Source organism: Pan troglodytes, chromosome 15 (assembly GCF_028858775.2).
Source record: "Pan troglodytes isolate AG18354 chromosome 15, NHGRI_mPanTro3-v2.0_pri, whole genome shotgun sequence".
NCBI classification, from domain to species: domain Eukaryota; kingdom Metazoa; phylum Chordata; class Mammalia; order Primates; family Hominidae; genus Pan; species Pan troglodytes.
Window position 1 is genome coordinate 19,729,891 of NC_072413.2, and position 22,533 is coordinate 19,752,423.

The following is a 22,533-nucleotide window of genomic DNA, read 5'->3' on the forward strand; positions in this document are numbered from 1 at the left end:
TCTTCATTTTTAAGAAGCACCCCTGATGATTCTGATGCAGAATCATTGAGAGATCTTGCCTGCTGAATTTCTTAGGGGCAGGCACAGGAGCTCCACTTGCTTTCTAAGAGAAGAAAAGATGGGGTAAGAGCTGGTCTTTGGAGAAGTAAGGGCATTGGCCTGGCCAGCTAGTGAAAAGAAGCATACAGGAGGGCACTCACAGATAGAGGGGAGAGCGCTGTGGCTGGTAGGGAACCATCCTGGATTGACTCATTACTGGTGTCACGATACTGACTTGCCTGCCACACTGTGGAAGGAGGAGACTTCTGTTGGCCTTGGTGTACTTCTGGAAACTTCCTCCTGGTATCCCTGATGCCAACATGGACACAGGGACAATCAAAAGAAAGGACAGGGTGATGGCAGCGACTCTGAAGTGGGATTGAAAATATTGGAGTTCCTGGCCGGGCGCGGTGGCTCACGACTGTAATCCCAGCACTTTGGGAGGCCGAGGCGGGTGGATCACGAGGTTAGGAGATCGAGACCATCCTGGCTAACTAAACCCCGTCTCTACTAAAAATACAAAAAATTAGCCGGGTGTGGTGGCGGGTGCCTGTAGTCCCAGCTACTTGGGAGGCTGAGGCAGGAGAATGGCGTGAACCCAGGAAGAAGAGCTTGCAGTGAGCCGAAATCGTGCCACTGCACTCCAGCCTGGGCAACAGAGGGAGACACTGTCTCAAAAAAAAAAAAGACTGGAGTTCCTGTGGGAGGGCAGGGTGGTCTGGTGGCCTCCTCAGTGGCATGCACTTGAGTGGGCACGGGAAGCCCTGGGCAGCTCTTTGCTATAGTGGCTGAAGCAGCTACTGAATCTCCAGTATCAGTCAGGAGGTCTTTCAGGTCCTAACCTCAGGAAAATACTAGCTTGGTTTTCATTAAGAACATTGTGGCCAGTTGCAGAGGTTCATGCCTCTCATCTCAGCCAATTTGGGAGGCTGAGGTGGACAGATTGCTTGAGTCCAGGAGTTCTAGACCATCGTGGGCAACATAGCAAGACCATATCTCTATTAAAAAAATAAAAATAATTGTCCCTATGTGGTGGTGTACCTGTGGTCCTAGCTACTTGGGTGGCTAAGGTGGGAAGACTGCTTGAGATCAGGATGTCAAAGCTGCAGTGAACCATGATCACACAACTGCCCTCCAGCCTGGGCAACAAAGCAAGACTCTGTCTCAGAAAAAAAAAAAAAAAAAGTTGAAAAATAGCTGTTTAGAAATTTATTTATTTGTATATAATCATCGGGTACAAGCACAATTTTGCTGCATTGATATATTCCACTGTGGTGAAGCCTGGAGCAACGCACATTGTTCCCACCAAGCAACCTCCCATCATCCACCCTACCCCCTGCTCCGAATCAGACATTTTTTTAAATTCTTTCTATATGTGGAGATGACTGAGAAAGGCTGTCCTGGAGAAATGATCCACTGGACTGTGAGTGAGAAGAACTGGGTTCTCTTTATAAATTTCCTATCGATTAACTATGGCAATTAAGTCAAGTTGTCTTTTGATGCCAATTTTACCTATAAAAGGATTCTCAGGGAATAATATAGTAGATAGATTATACCTATGGTTGATTTCTAGAGAGTACCGTAATGGGTTAATTGGATGGCGTATAAGCACTTGGAGCCTCACTAACCTTTAGGAACTAAATAAACATTTTCCTTATCAGGATTCAGAGAAGATGTGCATTGAAATTGTCTCCCTGGCCTTCTACCCAGAGGCAGAAGTGATGTCTGATGAGAACATAAAACAGGTGTACGTGGAGTACAAATTCTACGACCTACCCTTGTCGGAGACAGAGACTCCAGTGTCCCTAAGGAAGCCTAGGGCAGGAGAAGAAATCCACTTTCACTTTAGCAAGGGTGAGGCATCCTGTGTGGTCACTGGGGTGAGGAAGTCTGACGAACATTGAGACTGAGGGTCAGAATTACTCTAGATTTTTGTGGGGTGAATCCAGCCATTTCACTTTATTATTTTATTGTTCAAAGTGTTGTGTGCATGTGGTTTAAAAACATCGAATGGGGCTAAACATTTTACATGAAGCAGGCCTTTGTTCCAGCTCTTCACAGATCACTTCGCCTGTTCCCACCCTTCCTCAATCCACCACTTCCCACATTTCAGCTATATTTATTTTTACTTTTTGAGGTGGAGTCTCGCTCTGTTGCCCAGGCTAGAATGCAGTGGTGTGATCTTGGCTCACTGCCACCTCTGACTCCGAGATTCAAGCGATTCACGTGTCTCAGCCTCCCAAGTAGCTGGGATTGCAGGTGTGCGCCACCATGCCTGGCTAGTTTTTTGTGTTTTTAGTAGAGGCGGGGTTTCACCATTTTGGCCAGGCTGGTCTCAAACTCCTGACCTCAAGTGATCTGCCTGCCTTGGCCTCCCAAAGTGCTGGGATTATAGGCGTGAGCCACCAAGCCCATCCTATCTCAGCCATTTCTTCTGTTATTTACTTCCATCATATTTCTGAGTATTGATTTTTGTTCTTCCTCTTTTCCTGTTTTTTTTTTTTTTTTTTTTTTTGAGATGGAGTCTGAACATGTTGCTCAGGCTGGTTTCAAACTCCTGGACTCAAATGATTCTCCTGCCTCAGCCTCCTGAGTAGCTGGAATTACAGGCGTGAGCCACCATACCTGGCTTCTGAGTAACATTTCTATTGCAATCTCCTGATTCACTGGCTTTAGACTTCCTATCTCGGACCTTAAAAGTTAGCTCTTTTGCACTACACTCATGTCCCTTTCCTTCCCATCATAATTGTATCATAATTTTTATTTAAATCCATTTAAATTGGTTCTGTTATTATGGATATGTAAATATTCTTGTAGAACCAAGTAGTATGCAATGATTATATTTCTTTACACGTATTTTTTGCAGCAATTTTTCATTCGCCTTATTTTCATTATACATATTGTAATTATTTTCATGTCCTTCAACAGTCTTCCCAAATTTTGAAATAATCAAACCTGTCAAATTATCTACTCACCCATTGTTTTCCTGAAGACCTTTCTCCATCCTCTTGTTCTGCTCTAGCCCACTGTCTCATTATTACTGCTGCTCATGGAGAATATGATCAAATTCTCTCCTATACCAGATTTCTTATCTCCTGGTTATCCTCTAATTTATTTTCTTATTTTAATGGATCATATTTTCAGTAGTTTTTAAAGAAAGGGCATATCACAAGTGAAAATTTGAGAAAGTCGTGCATGAAATCTTTTTTTCCTACCCTCATATTTGATTCAAGTGTGGAAATCTTTTTCATCCAGAATTTCGAAGGAGCCTGGGTGCAGTGGCTCATGCCTGTAATCCCAGCACTTTGGGAAGCCAAGGCAGGCAGATTACTTGAGATCAGAAGTTGGAGACCAGCCTGGCCAACGTGGCGAAACCCTGTCTCTACTAAAAATACAAAAATTAGCCGGGCATGGGGGGGTGCACCTGTAATCCCAACTACTCGGGAGGCTGAGGCAGGAGAATCGCTTGAACTTGGGAGATGGAGACTGCGGTGAACCAAGATCACGCCACTGCACTCTAGCCTGACACAGTAAGAATCTGTCACACACACACACACAAACGATTTTCAAAGCAGTTGGTCCATGTTATTCTAGATCCAGGCAAGGAGTCTAATCTTTTTATGAAAACTACCATGAATACCACTAATGAAAGTCTTGGGGCTCACACTGCAACAGTATATGATTCTTTGCTTTTTTCTCTTACCCTTAATACAGTAATAGACCTGAACCCACAGGAGCAGCAAGGCCGAAGGCAGTTTCTGTTCGACATGCTGAATGGACAAGATCCTGATCAAGGACAGTAAGCATCTGCTTTCCACTTTGAAACAAAGGAGATATTGAGACAGAAATTCAAAAGTTTGAGTTTGGTTTTGTGCTGATGCTGAATATTTTAATAACTTTTTTGAGTTAATTTACTCTTAATGAATTTCCTATGTACTTGAGTATAATTTATGTTTGTGACTACCTAATCCATTACCTAATCTTATAGATTATTTATTTATTTATTTATTTATTTTCGAGACAGGGTCTCACTCTGTCATCCAGGCTAGAGTGCAGTGGTGCGATCTTGGCTCACTGCAACCTCCGCCTCCCCAGGCTCAAGGGATTCTTGTGCCTCTGCCTCCCAAGTAGCTAGGGTTATAGGCATGTGCCACCATGCCTGGCTAATTTTTTGTGTTTGTAGTAGAGATAGGGTTTTGCCGTGTTGCTCATGTCTGGTCTTGAACTCCTGCGCTCAAGCGATCTGCCCTCCTCGGCCTCCCAGAGTGCTGGGATTACAGGCATGAGCCACCGTGTCCAGCCCATAATTTTATAGGTTTAGTTCATTTCTCACCCATGCCAGCCTGATGGGCCCTTTTTTTGTAGCAGCAGTTTACTTGAATATTGACAATGCCCAAATGGAATAACAAAAAGTGTTGACATTCTTTTTTTTTTTTTTGAGACAGAGTCTCACTCTGTTGTCCAGGCTGGAGTGCAGTGGTACAATCTTGGCTCACTGCAACCTCCACCTCCTGGGTTCAAGCGATTCTTCTGCCTCAGCCTCCCAAGTAGCTGGAATGACAGGTGCATGCCACTTGCCTGGCTAATTCTTGTATTTTTAGTAGAGACAGGGTTTTGCCATGTTGGCCAGGCTGATCCCAACCTCAGGTGATCCTTCTGCCTCAGACTCCCAAAGTGTTGAGATTACAGGCGTCAGTGACCACACCTGGTCAACAGGAATTTTTTGATGTTGACATAACTAAGTAAATTTTAGATCTCCTTTAAAGTTTTAGGAAAGCTGGTTGTCCTTATTATTCCAATAATCTGAAGAAGGCCTCCTTTCAGAGTTTCCAGATAAAATGTGGGACATACTTACCCTAAAAAAAATTATTTGGTCGGGTGCAGTGGCTCACATCTGTAATCCCAGCACTTTGGGAGGCTGAGGCGGGCAGATCACTTGAGGCCAGGAGTTTGAGACCAGCCTGGCCGACATGGTGAAACCCCATCTCTACTAAAAACACAAAAAAATCAGCTAGGCATGGTGGCACATGCCGGTAATTCTAGCTACTCAGGAGGCTGAGGCATGAGAATCATTTGAATTTGGGAGGCGGAGGTTGCAGTGAGCTAAGATTGTGCCACTGCACTCCAACCTGGGTGACAAAGCAGACTCTGCCTCTAAGGAAAAAAAAGTTATTTGTTGTTTAGCTGAAATTCAAATTTAAATAGGCATATGGTTTTTGTTTTTGAAATCTGTTATCCATACTGCCTGTGCATGTGTGTGCATAAGAAATAATATGGGGCTGGTGTTTTATCTTATTTTTAATTTTTTTGTTTGTTTGTTTTAGAGACAGGATCTCACTATGTTGCCCAGCTGGTCTTTCAGCTCCTGGGCTGAAGCAGTCCTCCTGCCCTGCCTCCCAAAGTGCTGGGATTATAGGCATGAGCCACTGTGCCCGACCTGGTGTTTTAATTACTTTTTGAAAGGCCCAATACTTTTGTTTCATCTGCTTTTACTTTGTCTTTGGTTAGTCATAGAAAGAACTGAAAAAGGAGCCAGATGAAATAAACAGTGACTCTGACTTCAGCATCACTGTGGGCTTAAACAGATGTAAGCTTACAGAGAACTTTTGGAAATGGAAAGTGATTTGGTTCTTTCCTTTCTGTGCTAATGTTAAATTTAGCTTTCACTTTTTTTTCCCCAGCATTTCCAGAACTCTCTCTTCCTTTATTCCCTTACAGTGATAATCATTTTCTACTCAATTTTAGATTCGATTGGTATTACCTTTGGCTTTCTTTTTGCCAGTATGGTCTAGCAGACAGAGCAGGCTTTGTAATCAGACCAACCTTGTTTTTATTCCAGACTCTTTGACTTACTAGCTCTTTGATCTTTTTGATATTACTTAATTTGAAGGCTCCTGTGAGAATAAAATTGAGATAATATAGTTTACATAAAGCACTTGGTATTGTGCCCGGCACATTGTAATGCTAGTTATCATCCCTTTCCTATGCAAATTGGGATGAGGGAGTCAGCATTATCACTTTGCATTGTTGAAGTTCTCAATAATGACATAGAAACATAGTTACAAATGAATATTGCCTAATGGGCTGAGAATGGATCCCTTTAAAGTAATTCCTTTCTTTCAGTTTAATTATATTTAGCTGTGCTTTTAAGAGCTTGAATTTTTAGTCCTATTCCTGGCACTCTGTATTAGCTACCAATATTTGCTTTTAAAAATTAATAAAAATATGAAAAATCAAGAATAGGCAAATCCAGAGAGACAGAAAGTAGATTAGTGGTTCAGGAGCTAGGGAAGGAGAATGGGGAGTGACTGCTTAATCAGTACAGGGTTTCTTTTTCTTTTTTCTTTTAGAGACTGGGTCTCACTCTGTCACCCAGGTTGAAGTGCAGTGGCATGATCACAGCTCACTGCATGCTCGACCTCCTGGGCTCAAGTGATCTCACCTCAGCCTTCCAAGTAGCTGGGACTATAGGTGTGTGCCACCATGCCCGGCTAATTTTTTATTTTTTTTTGTAGAGACGGGGTGTTCCTATGTTACCCAGGCTGGTCTTGAACTCATGGGCACATCCCATGATGTTCCCTCTTCTAAAAGGACTGTTACTGCTTAAATTATACCAATTCCTGACTTTTTTGCTTATTGTCATTTTGTAAAATGGAGGCAAGGGAAAAGTGATTCAGAGAAGACGTTGTATTGTTTATGATTACTTTTATCCTTATTTTATTTTTGAAGCATTAAGAGTATCAACAGTGCTGAATTAAATGCAATTTCTTTTTAGTTTAAAGTTTACAGTGGTAAGTGATCCTCTGGATGAAGAAAAGAAAGAATGTGAAGAAGTGGGATATGCATATCTTCAACTGTGGCAGATCCTGGAGTCAGGAAGAGATATTCTAGAGCAAGAGCTAGACAGTGAGTCATTTTTTTATCAGTTCTAATTATTTCCAAGGAAATCATCCTAATAGTGAATATATTTTATCTTCAATACATAATTATTACTATGAAGTTGATAAGACACAAAGTGGATTGAAATCTTATCCCTACAACTGTATTTATTTCTGGATCCAACATTAGTCAGTTGTGTATTTTAACCCCCATATACCTGATTACAACTAGAATTGATTTTGAATCTACAATGTTTGAAAAGGATATTTTTAAAAAGACAAGTTATTTTCATTTCAAATTTATACATCAGAATTTTGGACCTCTCTTGAGCATTTTCATATAGGCAGCTGATACCCATTCTTTATGTTATCATGCATCCAGTCTTTTTTTTTTTTTTTTTTTTTTGAGATGGAGCCTCACTCTGTCGCCCAGGCTGGAGTGCAGTGGTGTGATCTCAGCTCACTGCAACCTCTGCCTCCCAGGTTCCAGCTGTTCTCCTGCCTCAGCTTCCTGCCTCAGCTTCCATGGTGTGCCACCATGCCTGGCTAATTTTTGTATTTTTAGTAGAGACCGTGTTTTACCATGTTGGCCAGACTGGTCTCGAACTCCTGACCTCAAGTGATCTGCCTGCCTTGGCCTCCCAAAGTGCTGGGATTGCAGGTGTGAGCCACTGCACCTGGCCCATCTTGTCTCTTTAAAAGACATCAACTGTCTCCTCTTTCCTCACATTCACTGGTCATTAAGTCTTATCCATTCTACTTGTGAATTGACTATGTTCTCCTTACTACAATTTTTTTCTTTTCTTTTTTTTTTTTTTTTTTGAGACAGAGTCTCTCTCTGTTGCCCAGGCTGGAGTGCAGTGGTGTGATCTCGGCTCACCGCAACCTCCACCTCCCAAGTTAAAGCGATTCTCCTGCCTCAACCTCCTGGGTAGCTGGGACTACAGGCACCTGCCACCACACCAGCTAATTTTTGTATTTTTAGTAGAGACGGGGTTTCACCATGTTGCCCAGGCTGGTCTCGAACTCTTGGACTCAAGCAATCCACCCTCTTTTGCCTCCCAAAGTGTTGGCATTACAGGCATAAACCACTGCGCCCGGCCTCCTTAACTATAATTACTATAATTTCTTTCTTTCTTTTTTTTTTTTGAGATGGAGTCTTGCTCTTGTTGCCCAGGCTGGAGTGCAATGGACCGATCTCAGCTCACCACAACTTCTGCCTCTTTCTTAAGCGATTTTCCTGCCTCAGCCTCCCTAGTAGCTGGGATTACAGGCATGAACCACCACGCCCAGCTAATTTTGTATTTTTAGTAGAGATGGGGTTTCTTCATGTTGGTCAGGCTGGTCTCGAACTCCCAACCTCAGGTGATTCGCCCCCCACTCAGCCTCCCAAAGTGCTGGGATTACAGGCGTGAGCCACCGCGCCCGGCCATATAATTTCTAAACTGGTGTTCCTGCCACCGGTTTCTTCCACCCCATTTCCATCTACTATAGTAAATACATAATACATTTGATCACTGCCTTCTTAAATCCTTTTACAGTTTGCTATAGATTAGCATGTTTTAAAAACATTTGTATTTGAGTACCTTTAGTTGGGACTGCGCTGTCCAGTCTTCACTGTTCCCATTACCTTACATAGCTGGGATGTCACCTATCTTATCTGCTAGGACCTTCAGACACTTAAGATTATCCACTAGATCAATATTTTTCAAACTTCCAGACACACACCCCATCAGTGGATGTGAAACTGAATTAGTAAATCACAAGGAAATTTGAAAAATGCAAACCAAAACTGTGGGAAAGAAAACAGGAATTAAAGGCCAGGCGAGGTGGCTCATGCCTGTAATCCCAGCACTTTGGGATGCCGAGATGGGCGGATCACCTGAGGTGAGGAGTTCGAGACCAGCCTGGCCAATATGGTGAAACCCCCATCTCTACTAAAAATACAAAAAAAATTAGCCAGGCATGGCGGCGGACACCTGTAATCGCAGCTACTCGGGAGAATGAGGCAGAATTGCTTGAACCCGGGAGGCGGAGGTTGCAGTGAGCTGAGATCAAGTCACCGCACTCCAGCCTGGGTGACAGAACAAGACTCTGTCTCCAGAAAAAAAAAAAAAAAAAAAAAGAAAACAGGAATTAAGAGTACATAGCACATATTGTTTTGTGAAACTTGTTTTATATATTGTTTAATGAATCATGGTACAAAATTATTCTTACTGATCATTATAAACATTTTTTGAGGAATACTCCTCAGACCCTAAGGTTTACAAAGTTCAAATGTTAGATAAGATTCTAGTTATATTCCTCTAGTATCTTTCCAACTGTGATCCTTATTTAGTCTTTTTCCTCATCTATAAAACGGGAATAACAGCAGTCTCTATCTATCTTATAGAGTTGTGAAGATTAAGGAAGCACTTAAATAAGGGATTAAGGGGCTTAGGGTAGTGCCTGGCATAAGGCAAGTGACGTTATCTTTGTGGGCTATTTTCCAACTCACTCCTATCCCCATTCCTAAACATGCTATGTTCTTCCTGACCTCCATGCCATTTGTATGTGCACAGGGAAAATCCACTTAAGACTTTTCTGGTGATTTCTCCAGAAATCCTTCCCAATTTGTCCATTCTGGTGCAGATGCCTCTTTATGTCCCCAAAGCAACTTGTGCTTCCATTTATTATATAGCACCTATACACTATACCATTTTCCTTTCACCTTCACTAGATTGAGTCCTCTTATGAAATGGGTTAGTAATTTCATTCATTTAGCGTCCCCAGTACCTAACCTGACAAATACCAAGTATCAGTGTTCAACTGAGTGATGCTGCTGCTGTTTTTTTTCCCTTTCTCAACAGTTGTTAGCCCTGAAGATCTGGCTACCCCAATAGGAAGGCTGAAGGTTTCCCTTCAAGCAGCTGCTGTCCTCCATGCTATTTACAAGGAGATGACTGAAGATTTGTTTTCATGAAGGAACAAGTGCTATTCCAATCTAAAAGTCTCTGAGGGAACCATAGTAAAAAGTCTCTTATAAAGTTAGCTTGCTATAACATGAATTTGGTTTACTGTGATGTCTAGTGTCTCTCAATCTAATGATGAAAGTTTAGAATGATGAAAGTTTCATTTGTAAAACTACCTAGATAAAGGCATTTTTCTCCAGTGCCTTAGCACTTTACCAGGCAGGAAGCAGGCTTGCTTTCAAGAACTGAAAATGAACGGTCACAGGTGAATTTACAAAAACAAACAACAACAAAAAAAAACCCAGTTTATTCATCTTTTAGTTCTTCCAAAATTGAAAATATCAAGTCCTACTGCTAAGGAGAAAAAACAAACAAACATAAAATCCGGGACCCCTCCCCCCTTCTTCTCTTAAAGTCACAGAGCACGGAAGGAACTGCAGTGGGACAGGTGGGTGCAGAGAACCAGAAGGGGAGGATGGCAAGATTAACTCCCCAAATACTTGAAAAGCTGTTCAACAGAAACTGTGATAAATACAGGACAATGCAAGACAAAGTTAAAATAAGGAGCAGCAGTGCTGAGAGGCTGTGTTGTAGATATGGCCTCCCTTCCTCTTCTCTTTTCTCATCAGGGTATTCTAGGCCCAAGGCATGACTTGTCCCTTCCAGATCTAAATGTTGACTCCTTTGAGCCTTCCTCTACATTTCACTAGAAGCGGTACATGAGGCACAACCTGATATATCTTCCTTAGATATATGAGAAAAAAAAGAAGACAGTGGCAATTTTGCCTTCTATCATTGTACCATGTGTGCATTGTATGGAGAAAATAACCGAGCCAGGGAATATCACTGCTTCTTATGTCTTCCAAGGCAGCAGATATACCTCAGAACCTGCATGAGGCAGGAAAGCAGGAAAACTCAGACGAAGGCACCAGCCCAATCTGCCTCACTGGCTCAAGTTGTATGGTTTATCACAACCATTAGCAAATTTCCGAGAACCTTGAGTATTGCAAAGATAAAACTGAGAGATGTGAGGAAGGTCATGGCAGTAGGGTAGGTTGGAGGATTGAATGTGCTGGTCAAGAACCATGATACGGGTAATTAGGGGTCGCCTTGTACCACTGTCTTGGAAATACAGCTTTGAGACACCAAATAATAAGATGTCAGAAGCCATCAATGTCCTGGCAGAAGGCGACAGGAAGAGAGAAGAATGAAACCATATTTATTAACAGCGGGAGCCTCCTCCTGTCTCCAAGAACACCTCCTCCCTTGCCATCTGAATGGGGCCATTGGCACGTGTCCTGGTGGGCCTGGAATTCCCCGAGTAGATTGGTCCACACAAATGGCCCCCTAAACCCATAAACACAAATGGCAAAACTTCAAATGAAAACGAAAAGAAAAATACAGTTTCTATGTCATGTAAAATTTTCAGGGGTTGGCTAGAGGAAGAATGGAGCTCAGGGCCAAAGTTCAGAAGTTACTTCCTCTTTTTCTTGGGGGGTGCAGAGCTGTGTCTGGAACCACGGTTAGAGCCACGGCCCGAACTGTGCACAGATGCCTTCCTCTTCCGGCTCATACTTCGACTTTGTTCTTCTTCTTCCTCGTAACGACTTTCTCGGTCCGCTAAATAGAAGAGGCATTATTAGTTAGCAATAGGTAAGCTTTAGGTACCTAATATTACTGGATAGCATGAGATAGTACAGAGAATACACTATGGAATCAGACCCAAGTTTTAATATTGGGCAAGTACTTTCTGAACCTTGGTTTATTTACAAAAGGGAGAATTATTTAAGGGTTAAATAAGGCAACCTATGAAAAGTACCTATTCCCAATGCTTGGAACACAGCAGTTAATATTTATTTCCTTTTAAGCTTTAAAACGTTTGTTTGGGGTTTGGCTTCAGAGTAACTAGATTAGCATTATAAAGACATGCCTAACCTGGAAGAAGCCTAGAAAATTAAAGTATTATAGGATTTAGGTTTGGAAACTGAGTAGGCTAATTCTTGAGTATTACATGACTATGTGGCTATCATGGCTATAGGAAAGATGGGGGCTTGCGCAGATGAAAACAGCATCCAGTTTGGCAGAGCACTGCCCACTGGAGAGTATGGGCACATTCCACACCTCATTTTCTCCTTCAATGAAGTTGTATCTGTGGCTCCAAAGCACTTTTATAGTGTTCTTTTGTTACTTTCATTACGCCATCAATACTAACTGTGCATAGACAAATGAATAAAAAACAACACATTTTTAAAAACCTTTTCGGGCTTCTTCCTCCAGTTCATCCCAATCCTTTCCACTCTCTTCTTCACTACCCAATGACTCCTTAGAATAGTCTGGAAGAAAATTAATTAAGCGTTAGTCATCATGCGGGAACAGAATGGAACGACAGAGTTCTTAGTCTAAAAAAAGTAGTTTTCAGAAATGACATTAGATTAGGAAGCCAGGACGAACTTTGCTCTGTAAGACTAACCTGACTCTTCTGCTTCTGATGAATAATCTTCATCACTGTCCTCCTCTTCCTCTTCATAGTCATCTTCCGAAGGATTAAAAGTCTCATCTTCAATTTCAGACTCTGAATCCCCTTCTTCAGCATCACTCCCCTGGTGAGTTAGAGCATAATACTGATTTTTTTTGACATTTACCTTATTAACTTAATGAATTAATTCAGCCCACATAGTATACCAGTATTTACATGAAGAAAACAAGAGCAAAAAAATCTGAGGGATCAAGAGATAAAACGACTTGTTTAAAATTAGTGGTCAGGTGCAATTATTATTTTACTATTATTATGTATTATTACATTTCTGAAAAATTCACATTAGCCTTCCTCACCCAGGGAAATTAACAACACAAAGACTTTCTGTATTTACGTATCACACAAACGCTAAGTGGATCATTTTTTAAAAAATAATTTTTGCAAAATGCCCTGAAGGATTTTTCCCTAAATGCTAAGAAACTCATTGAGGAAAAGTTTTTGTAATTTCCAAGAAATCTTGTCAGGAGTTAGTTACCACTGCCCAATCAATTTATCAATTTGAAGAAACAATAATATCAAGTGGTGTTTAGAGCTTCTCCCAGATGGCCTAGTCCCTTATGTACTACTCATATTCCATTCTAACTGACCAAATGATAGCGGGCAACACTGTGTACCAGAAAAGAAACCCCACACTCACGCACCTCACCCTCAGGCTCCAGGAAAGACCAGCCACCTTGTTCGAAGAAGCCCTCAGGGTCATCAACAATGGTCTTCATGATTTTAGTCCAGTTGAGGGACTGTACTCCTTCTGTGTACTTCAGGTCGCAGGAACTAAGAGAAATGACATGACAAAGTCAAATCAATCTTCTGTATTTTCCATATATTCTTTCTTCTTTTTTTGAGACAGAGTCTTGCTCTGTTGCCCAGGCTGGAGTGCAGTGGCACAATCTTGGCTCACTGCAACCTCTGCCTCCTAGGTTCAAGTGATTCTCCTGCCTCGGCCTCCTGAGTACCTGGGATTACAGGCGCATGCCACCATGCCTGGCTAATTTTTACATTTTTAGTAGAGACAGGGTTTTGCCATGTTGGTCAGGCTGGTCTAGAACTCCTGACTTCAGGTGAATAACCTGCCTCAGCCTCCCAAAGTGCTGGGATTACAGGTGTGAGCCACCGCGCCCTGCCTGGGAGCAGATATTCTTTGCACTATGCCACCAGAGCATGTCCCAATGGCTGCTATTTGATCTCCTAGAGCAATAGCCCTCACAACAGACCAACATTCCAACTGAAACAAGCTTTCTCCTTCACCTGAGTCTGAGCTCATCCTCTCCCATTTTCTTCCTTAAACACCAATTTCCCTCTTCTTCTTAGTCTTCTCTCCTATTCACCCATGCTTTTCCCTGTCACTGATTCCATTCTTATTTCTAAGTAGTCTTAACTCATAACCACTTCTGCGATTCTGTTTTTCACTACTGTAGTTAAGAAATAGGGACAATTTTCGGCCAGGTGCGGTGGCTCATGCCTGTAATCCCAGCACTTTGGGAGGCCAAGGCAGGCAGATCACGAGGTCAGGAGATCGAGACCATCCTGGCTAACACGGTGAAACCCCGTCCTACTAAAAATACAAAAAATTAGCCGGGCGTGGTAGCACGCGCCTGTAGTCCCAGCTACTTGGGAGGCTGAAGCAGGAGAATCGCTTGAACCTGGGAGGTGGAGGTTGCAGTGAGCCGAGATCGTGCCACTGCATTCCAGCCTGGGCAACAGAGTGAGACTCTGTCTCAAAAAAATATATTATAATAATAATAAAAAAAAAAAAAAAAAAAGAAAGAAACAGGGACAATTTTCAATGGCCCTAGCCTTTCTTCTTCAACCTTCCACTGCTTTCCTATGTGTTGTTTATTTGATGCAAAATCTGTATGAAGGTAGGAACAAATTTTTTTTCCCAGTACCTAAAGTGCCCTGTATTTAGACAATGCTCAAATGACTTTCTCCTTCTCACTTCTGTTGAGGAGGGCTGAATCAGTTAAGAGTGGGTAAGAAGAAAAAAATCAAAGAAATGACAATAGTAAGGATAAAAACAACCATAAAATCTGCCTGAGAACCACTGGCATAAATCCACTTTAGACAATATACACGGCAACTTCTGCTTCCAGCCATGATGGAGTAACAATGACTAGATTTACTTTCCCACCTTAAACAACTACAAAACAAAATATGAAACAAGTTTTCAGACATTGGATAAAAAGCAGCACAAGACCATAATCCCTGAAAGAAGGAAACAACAAGGGTTAATTGAACATTTGCCCCAGTTTTCTGTCTAGAGGCAATTCCTAGTCTGCTATGCAGGGAGGGAGAATCCAACCAGAACCTGATGGTCTCCAGGAACTGAGACAAAGTAGGATTTGGGAAGGCTGGGACAGCTAGAATTTGTGGAGAAGAGTACAGGAAGGAAGAGTTTCCCAGAGAGAAAGCTCCAGAGATCTGCAGAGGGGTCCCCTCAAGTCTTTGGTGGAGGGATGATCTACACATTCGTGAGAAAACTGGAACTGCATAAAGAAGCACTGGAAAGCAGTAGGCCAGACAACTCCCAATCTCACACAGAACTAGAAATAAATCGTGTTCCAGTGGATTTATTTCCACCACCTTTCCACCAGCTTCAGCAGAGAGATCTCACAATCCACAGGGCATCAGGCAGACTCTTCAGAGTATTGCCTCGTAGTAAGGCCAATTACTTGGAAGTTTTTGAGTGAAACTTTTAAAGGCTGTTCTAAATCCACACTAATAGACATTTGAGAACAAGCCCTGAAAGATCAAACAGAATCCAACTAACTTGACTGCATCCTAGAATAACCTCATCTCTAGTAAAACAAATTAGCTGGGTGTGGTAGCACATGCCTGTAGTCCCAGCTACTTGGGATGCTGATGCAGGAAGGTTGCCTGAATCCAAGAGTTTGAGGCTGCAGTGAGCTGTGACTGCACCACTACACTTGAGCCTGGGCAACACAGTGAGACCCTGTCTCAAACCACCACCATCACCACCACCACCACTACAAAATATGTAGAAAATATAAAGATAATGGGTGAAGAGCAGAAAAGGATGCTTCAAAAGCTATTGTAAATATGCTGTACATTGACTGGGTGCAGTGGCTTGTGCCTGTAATCCTGGTATGTTGGGAGACCGACGTGGGAGGATCGCTTGAGCCCAGGAGTTTGAGACCAGCCTGGGCAACACTGAAAACAAAAACGATCTTAGATTTTGATTTTCTTTGTGTTAAGTATGCATAAGCTATTGTTGGGAATTCAAGAAAAAGTGAACAGCTCCGTTATCTAATAGATCTCAAGTTTTCAAGTCCTGGTCTGTAACAACCAAAAGGAAGTCTCACTTTAAGTATATCAGTAGATTTTATGAACAACATACCACATTCAAATTCTATAATACAGGGTTCATGGGCTAAATGGGAGACTGATGGCAGATTTACTTACTTCAACCATTCCTTGATGGGGTCAAGAGAGGCTACAGGAATGGCGTTGATCATGGTCACTTTCTTGCTGTAGTCCTTGTAGACGATTACCATATCAAAGTTCTTCAGGTGAAACTGGACCCGCTCAAAGTGGATCAGCTCTACCTCATCCAATGTCACCACAAAAGGTGGCTGTCAGGGAGAAGCTGAATCATTAGCATATAAGTATTTCCCCCAAAGCAATAATATTTCAAATAACTTTCATGATCTAAATCACTACATAAAAGATAACTTAAGCTGTTTTTTGGGTTTTTTTTTGAAAGACTGAGGCGGTACAACATACTAAGAAGCCACAGAAAAAGGATCTGCAAGATACAAAAATCATCCCTCAAGGAGAATAAACTCAAGGAAACTATGTGAAGGAACCATTTAAAATAAACTATTTAAAAAGACATTATCTTAAAAAATAAAAAATAAAAAAAAGAGAGATAGGTTCTTGCTACGTTGCCCAGACTGGTCTTGAGTTCCTGGCCTCAAGTGTTCCTCCCACCTTGGCCTCTAATTGTGCTGGGATTACAGGTGTGAGCCATCATGCCTGCCCTAAAGAGACTTTAAAAGTAACATTTGTTCAATGAGTTTTAAGTCTAAGTAAATATCAAAAATGAAAATCACAATAATTAGGATAAAAAACACCTATCCTTCTTTATTTTCTCTAACAATTTTCTTACTAAAAGAAGGTAAGAAACACTCACCCATTCCGTAGCATTTACCAGCGCACTACTAGTGGGCTGAAGGAGGCAGGTACTCCTATAGGGAGCTCCGTTAAATCTGGAAGAGAGAAACTTTTAAGGCTGAGCTCATCACGAGAGAGACTGCTCCTACCACAACAGACAAACTTCTTCCCTCTCCCCATTCCAAACAGCTCCAGCATACTCACTGGAGACTCATCCAGAGGAAGCCTCTTAAGAGTTAGCCACTCACCTAAACCCTTAAACATTTTCAAGAAAAAATGGATGTCTCAAAGATTATTAGTCATAGGAAAAAAGGATATGATATGTTAAATTATTATTAAAGGAAGAATAATTTATTGTACCAAAAGACAGACCAGTGAAACTTCAAGCCAAAAATAAGATACGTTACCCCAAGTCCCTAAAAGGCACTTCAAATTCCAGTTCCTCCTTAGTTAGAGCCTCTACTTTCTCAATGAAATTTTTAAAGGCTGTTTTCAGTTTGTGCCTCATTTCTCGTTCCATCTGTAGAAGAAAAAAATATCAAATACAGCCATCACATTTGTTAACAGTACCTCCCCTCAAAAAGTCTGAAGTGCTTTTGTGCTTTAAAATAAAAATTCCAACTTTTCAGTTCAGGAGTACATGGGCAGGATGTGCAGGTTTGTTACACAGGTAAACGTGTGCCATGGTGGTTTGCTGCACAGATCATCCCTGAAGTGCTTTTGTTGTCCTTCATTCTCATAACTATAAAACTAACATGTACATACACCTTATTTAAGGTCACCATGCCATTACCTGTCAAGCTGAGTCTGCAACCTAAGCCTAAACTATTGTAATACCCTATCTCAGCAGATACTTGAGTTGCTCTGCACAAACAGATTCAGGGTTGCTTATTTATTTATTTATTTATTTTTGGAGATGGAGTCTTGCTAGTCGCCCAGGCCGGAGTGCGGTGGCGCGATCTTGGCCCACAACCTCTGCCTCCCAGGTTCATGCCATTCTCCCGCCTCAGCCTCCCGAGTAGCTGGGACTACAGGAGCCCGCCACTACACCCGGCTAATTTTTTTGTATTTTTAGTAGAGACAGCGTTTCACCGTGTTAGCCAGGATGGTCTCGATCTCCTGACCTCGTGATCTGCCTGTGTCGGCCTCCCAAAGTGCTGGGATTATAGGCATGAGCCACTGCACCTGGCTATTTATTTATTTTTTGAGATGGAGTCTCACTCTGTCGCCCAGGCTGGAGTGCAGTGGCGCTATCTCGGCTCACTGCAACCTCTGCCTCTTGGGTTCAAGTGATTATCCTGCCTCAGCCTCCCGACTAGCTGGGACTACCACCACCCACCACGCCCAGCTAATTTATGTATTTTTAGTACAGACAGGGTTTCACCACATTGGCCAGGCTGGTCTTGAACTCCTGACCCTCAGGTGATCTGCCCATGTTGGCCTCCCAAAGTGCTGGGATTACAGGCGCGAGTCACCACGCCAGCCCAGTTTGTTTATAAAATACAATCCCTGAGCTTGGATTTGGCCTCATCCTCCCTCACTATCCTGCAAATACAATACTAAATTTCACAAACCTGCTCAGCATAGAGGTCATCTCGGTCATGCATATGCTGATGTTTCCCCAAGTCCGTGGTTATCTCTCCCACTTCTGTGTAGAACTGCACATCCGTGTGCCGCTTCTTCCCAAACATGATGGCATTCTGTCGGCATAAAACAGAAAGAACACAGAAGTCAGAAACACAAAGGTATCTGTGATGGAAATGGCAGTGATCCAAACTTGGGCCTCCACAGCATGCATGCAAAAATAATTAAACCACCCCTGGTGTCATCATAAATAATGATGCTTGGGAATGGAAACAGTGTACATTTGAAAAAGTGCTGTGCTCCTACTTATTACAGGAACTTTGGAAATCATGTTGGTAACAAATCTTATCTAAAGCAAAACTTTATTTTAGAAAGAGAAATCTGGAGATCTCGTATAAAACATTTGCTGGCCACCATATAACACACCAAAGGAACAAACATGCTTATGAGCACCTTCTAGATGCCAGGCCTTGTGGCCTTTAGAGGCATTATTTTATTTAATCCTCTTAAACGTTCTTAAGTGAGAAGTGATTTTTTCATCACTTTTGTTTTTGTTTTTTGTTTTTCACACGCTGTTGCCCAGGCTGGAGTACAATGGCTCAATCTCGGCTCACTGCAACTTCCGCCTCCCAGGTTCAAGCGATTTTCCTGCCTCGGCCTCTCAAGTAGCTGGGATTACAGGCGCTGGCCACTACGCCTGGCTAATTTTTGTATTTTTAGTAGAGATGGGGTTTCACCATGTTGGTCAGGCTGGTGTCGAACTCCCGACCTCAGGTGATCCACCCACCTCGGCCTCCCAAAGTGCTGGGATTGTGGGCATGAGCCACAGCGCCCAGCCCTTTCATCACTATTTTATAGGAAAGAAGCTGAGAGAAATGAAGTGTCTTGCCCAAGAGCTCACAGCTAGTTAAGTAGAAAGGTATACCTTGAGGTGAAAGTGCAAGACAATAATCATTTCTCCATCACAGGGCTGGAACAAAGCATGCTTAATATTATTGTACAAAATATCCACTTTGTCTCCTCGAACAGATGTGAAGCGGAAGCCTGGGGAAAAGAATGAAGAAATGTCAAGCAGTATAATTAAGTTAGGCCAAAAGGCACTGCAACTCTTCTGGCTGATTTGCACAGGGTCAGAGGAAACACCAACAACTGTATAGAGCTTTCCTTTCCTTCTGGCCACACAGCAGTGTAACTAGATTCCTCCCAGCATTTCCTTGTCATACTTTATTAGCACCATGCTTTAACCAACTGAGCTAACCGGCGGATGGCTCTTTGTCATACTTTATTATCTGATCTGTCATTCCTAACAAATGTGCCCTGAAGAGAAAGCCTAGGTACAGGAGAGATCATCCATACCATTGACATGGGCCTCCAGTGAGCCTTGCATCCTCTTTTGGGCAATATTTGGGCGAATGTATAGATCTTTCAGTTTCGGATTACTCCGGTTTAGATTGATCACCAGTGAGTCTTGTTTTACAATGCCCTAAGCAAGAAGAAAATTAATGTGAATTGTCACATATCCTTACAAGTCTCCAAAAAATACATGTCCTTCTTTGTGTAAGAATGTTTTGCCTTTGTTCAGGCTCACCTCCTTCTCTTTCTCTTCAGCTTCTCGAGTTTTATAACGTTTCTGTACTTCTTTAATAATTCGGAAAGCATTCTGAAGGTTCAAGGCTGGTACTGTCTGTTCTCCGGGTGCCTTAATATTTGATGCTCGGTATGTACTGCAGAAAAGCAACAGCATTTATAGACATTTCTTTTTCAGGCCAGGTAAATTGTACTGATTTACTTTATCTTATAAGAAGCTTAATCTCTACTTTGCTTTTTTTTTTTTTTTTTTTTTTGAGACAGGGTCTGCCTCTGTCACCCAGGCTGGAGTGCAGTGTCCTAATCTTAGCTCACTGCAACCTTCGCCTCCTGGGTTCAAGCCATCCTCCCACCTCAGCCTTCCAAGTACCTGGGATTACAGGTACACACCACCATGCCCGGCTAGTTTTTGTATTTTTAGCAGATACAGAGTTTTGCCATGTTGACCAGGCTGGTCTTGAACTCCTGGCCTCATGTAATCTGCCTGCCTCTGCCTCCCAAAGTGCTGGGATTACAGGCGTGAGCCACCATGCATGCCCATTCCTTCTTTTTTCATTTTTCAAATCTGGTATAACATCCCCAAATTATCCCATTTCACACCATGAAATAATAGAATCCAATGTGGCACCAGTTTTCTTATTTGAAGATTCTACTGCAATATATGTTTATTACTTTTAACACTTATTTTCATAATTATTATTTTTTTTGAGACAAGGTCTCGTTCTTTCGCTCAGGCTGGATGGAGTACAGGCAAGATCAGGGCTCACTGCAGCCTCAACCTCCCAGGCTCAAGGAATCCTCCCACCTCAGCCTCCACAGTAGTTGGGTGACGGGCGCACACCACCACGCCTGGTTAATTATTTTTTAGTAGAGACAAGGTCTCACTATATTACCCAGGCTCAAAATATGTTTAGTAAATATATAGCATCTTCAAGAAGATTCTAAATTGGGATCCATCCTGAAAATAGTACAAAGTCAAGAAGGCGATCCGAAACAAGTACCAATGAGGAAGGCTTTGACATTTACTAGGTAGGGAAAATGTAGCACAGACAATGAAATGTTTCTGAGAGTACCACTCCAGACAAGATGAATCTGGGTATGACTTTTCTTGGGGACTCACATTTCCTTGACAAAAGTCGCTTCAGGGTTAGGAAAGATGTTGCCTTCATTCCTGCCCAGAGCACTGCCTGGGCAATAAAAGTTGATTCGCAAGTAAGTATAATCTCCTTCCACGGACATACTTATATTCTGTTCAAAGGAAAAGCATAAAAAGTAAACAGATTTCTTTCCTAGAGATTAGTAGTTACAGAGATGTTAAAATTAAGTTAGGAGTTACAAATTGACTGCTCTTAACCTTAATCTAAATCTAATAAATTTACATAATTTATCTTTTTAATAACGAAGTATCCTTTTCCCAAAAAAATCTCTGAATTCTCAAAGTACCTTGTACCATGAATACAACTAAGTTAAACAATGATTAAACGAAGTTGAAAGAAAGATAGGCAAATTATGTTTCTAGACTAGTTTAGCTTTCTACTAAGTGAAAAAAACTGAAAAAGGAGAATGACAAGACGAAGAGGGATGTCAGTAACCTGAACAGAGTCTGAAGGAGTCAAAAGTGGGAGACATGATGAATGCAGATTATTTATGGCAAATACAATTACTATTTTAAGCAACAGTTTGGATGAAACCTGATGCACTGAATGTCAGTACCTTGATTGTGGCAATGTGAAACGGTGTTGCAATGCCAAACACGGGCATTATTACAGTCTCATATTTCTTATCGATGTAGATCTTCATTTCCCGAATATGTGGTTCCTTAGGCATCAGAGATGGGTTTTTATAGGACACATTAGACTTGCGAGCTCTGGAGTGGGATAAAAAAACAACTGAGAAATTTCTGCAGTCCCACAGAACCCTCAGATGATCTCAGTACTCAGTGAAAACTCTTACTTCTGAATCTGCTGTTCTCCCTTTTGTTCAGTCAATCGCCTCTTTGCTTCTTCATTGAGTTGAGCCGCTAGTTCTTTCTGATGTGCTCTTCGCTTCTCTTCTGCAGTCATTTCATTCTGGTGAATGGAAAATCCAATTTATCACAACACATGAGCCATATGACAGCCGAGATCAATGTAATTTAAAATAGTAAACTTACTCTTGTTCTTTCTGTAAGTAATGCTGCCCGAGAACCTCTTCCCAAAAGGTCCTCTGCCTCATCTTTCTCCTCCTCCTCTTCTTCCTCATCTTCGTTCTATGGAAAAAGTCATAATCAAAAAATGAAATTTTAATTATTTTAGCCAATATTATTTAACTTCTTTATATCCTAAACTTCCTATACTACTTATCTATCTTCTTCCTACCTTTAGGAAAATCCCCACATTCTTCACTTTCTTCTTCACAGAAGTGAGAACAGTAGCTGGGCCATCCTAGAATTAAAAGGAGAATGAAGACACATAATTTAAAAGAGGCAATTTCATTTTCTAACCTAGTAAACGGCTGGGCAATGCTTTGAATCTTTTGGACACTAAAATGTTTGACAATGAATAAATATAGTTTTTATCCTTCTAACCTCTAACCTCTCGTCAGGAGCTACAATTTTTTTTCTTTTTCTTTTTTTTGAGACAGAGTTTCACTCGTCAACGAGGCTGGAGTGCAATGGCGTGACCTCAGCTCACTGCAACCTCCGCCTCCCGGATTCAAGTGATTCTCCTGCCTCAGCCTCCCGAGTAGCTGGAATTACAGACGCGCACCACCACACCTGGCTAATTTTTGTATTTTTAGTAGAGCCGGGGATTCACCATGTTGGTCAGGCTGGTCTCAAACTCCTGAC

The 22,533-nt window shown here is 41.9% G+C and overlaps 2 protein-coding genes across 8 annotated transcripts in view; one reads left to right on the forward strand and one right to left on the reverse strand.

Moving 5' to 3' along the window:
- RPGRIP1 (RPGR interacting protein 1) overlaps positions 1–9,964 on the forward strand; it is a 63,157-nt gene extending 53,193 nt beyond the window's left edge. For all 7 annotated transcript variants that reach the window (XM_063793193.1, XM_054665910.2, XM_063793191.1 and 4 more), the window contains 4 exons: positions 1,701–1,893; positions 3,754–3,838; positions 6,815–6,945; positions 9,767–9,964. In XM_063793193.1, the coding sequence (XP_063649263.1) occupies positions 1,701–1,893; positions 3,754–3,838; positions 6,815–6,945; positions 9,767–9,879 (522 nt within the window). In that variant the 3' untranslated portion in view covers positions 9,880–9,964. The remainder of the gene's footprint in view (positions 1–1,700; positions 1,894–3,753; positions 3,839–6,814; positions 6,946–9,766) is intronic.
- Positions 9,965–10,159: 195 nt separating this feature from the next.
- The window catches only part of SUPT16H (SPT16 homolog, facilitates chromatin remodeling subunit), a 33,314-nt gene continuing 20,940 nt past the window's right edge, over positions 10,160–22,533 (reverse strand). The window contains exons 11-26 of the mRNA XM_528703.8: positions 22,064–22,129; positions 21,859–21,954; positions 21,660–21,775; positions 21,420–21,573; positions 20,827–20,954; positions 19,708–19,843; positions 19,476–19,602; positions 19,045–19,163; positions 18,110–18,235; positions 16,943–17,055; positions 16,555–16,630; positions 15,825–15,994; positions 13,046–13,175; positions 12,339–12,468; positions 12,124–12,201; positions 10,160–11,488 (exon numbers count right to left, since the gene is read on the reverse strand). Coding sequence (XP_528703.2) covers positions 11,343–11,488; positions 12,124–12,201; positions 12,339–12,468; positions 13,046–13,175; positions 15,825–15,994; positions 16,555–16,630; positions 16,943–17,055; positions 18,110–18,235; positions 19,045–19,163; positions 19,476–19,602; positions 19,708–19,843; positions 20,827–20,954; positions 21,420–21,573; positions 21,660–21,775; positions 21,859–21,954; positions 22,064–22,129 — 1,911 coding nt within the window. The 3' untranslated portion in view covers positions 10,160–11,342. The remainder of the gene's footprint in view (positions 11,489–12,123; positions 12,202–12,338; positions 12,469–13,045; positions 13,176–15,824; positions 15,995–16,554; positions 16,631–16,942; positions 17,056–18,109; positions 18,236–19,044; positions 19,164–19,475; positions 19,603–19,707; positions 19,844–20,826; positions 20,955–21,419; positions 21,574–21,659; positions 21,776–21,858; positions 21,955–22,063; positions 22,130–22,533) is intronic.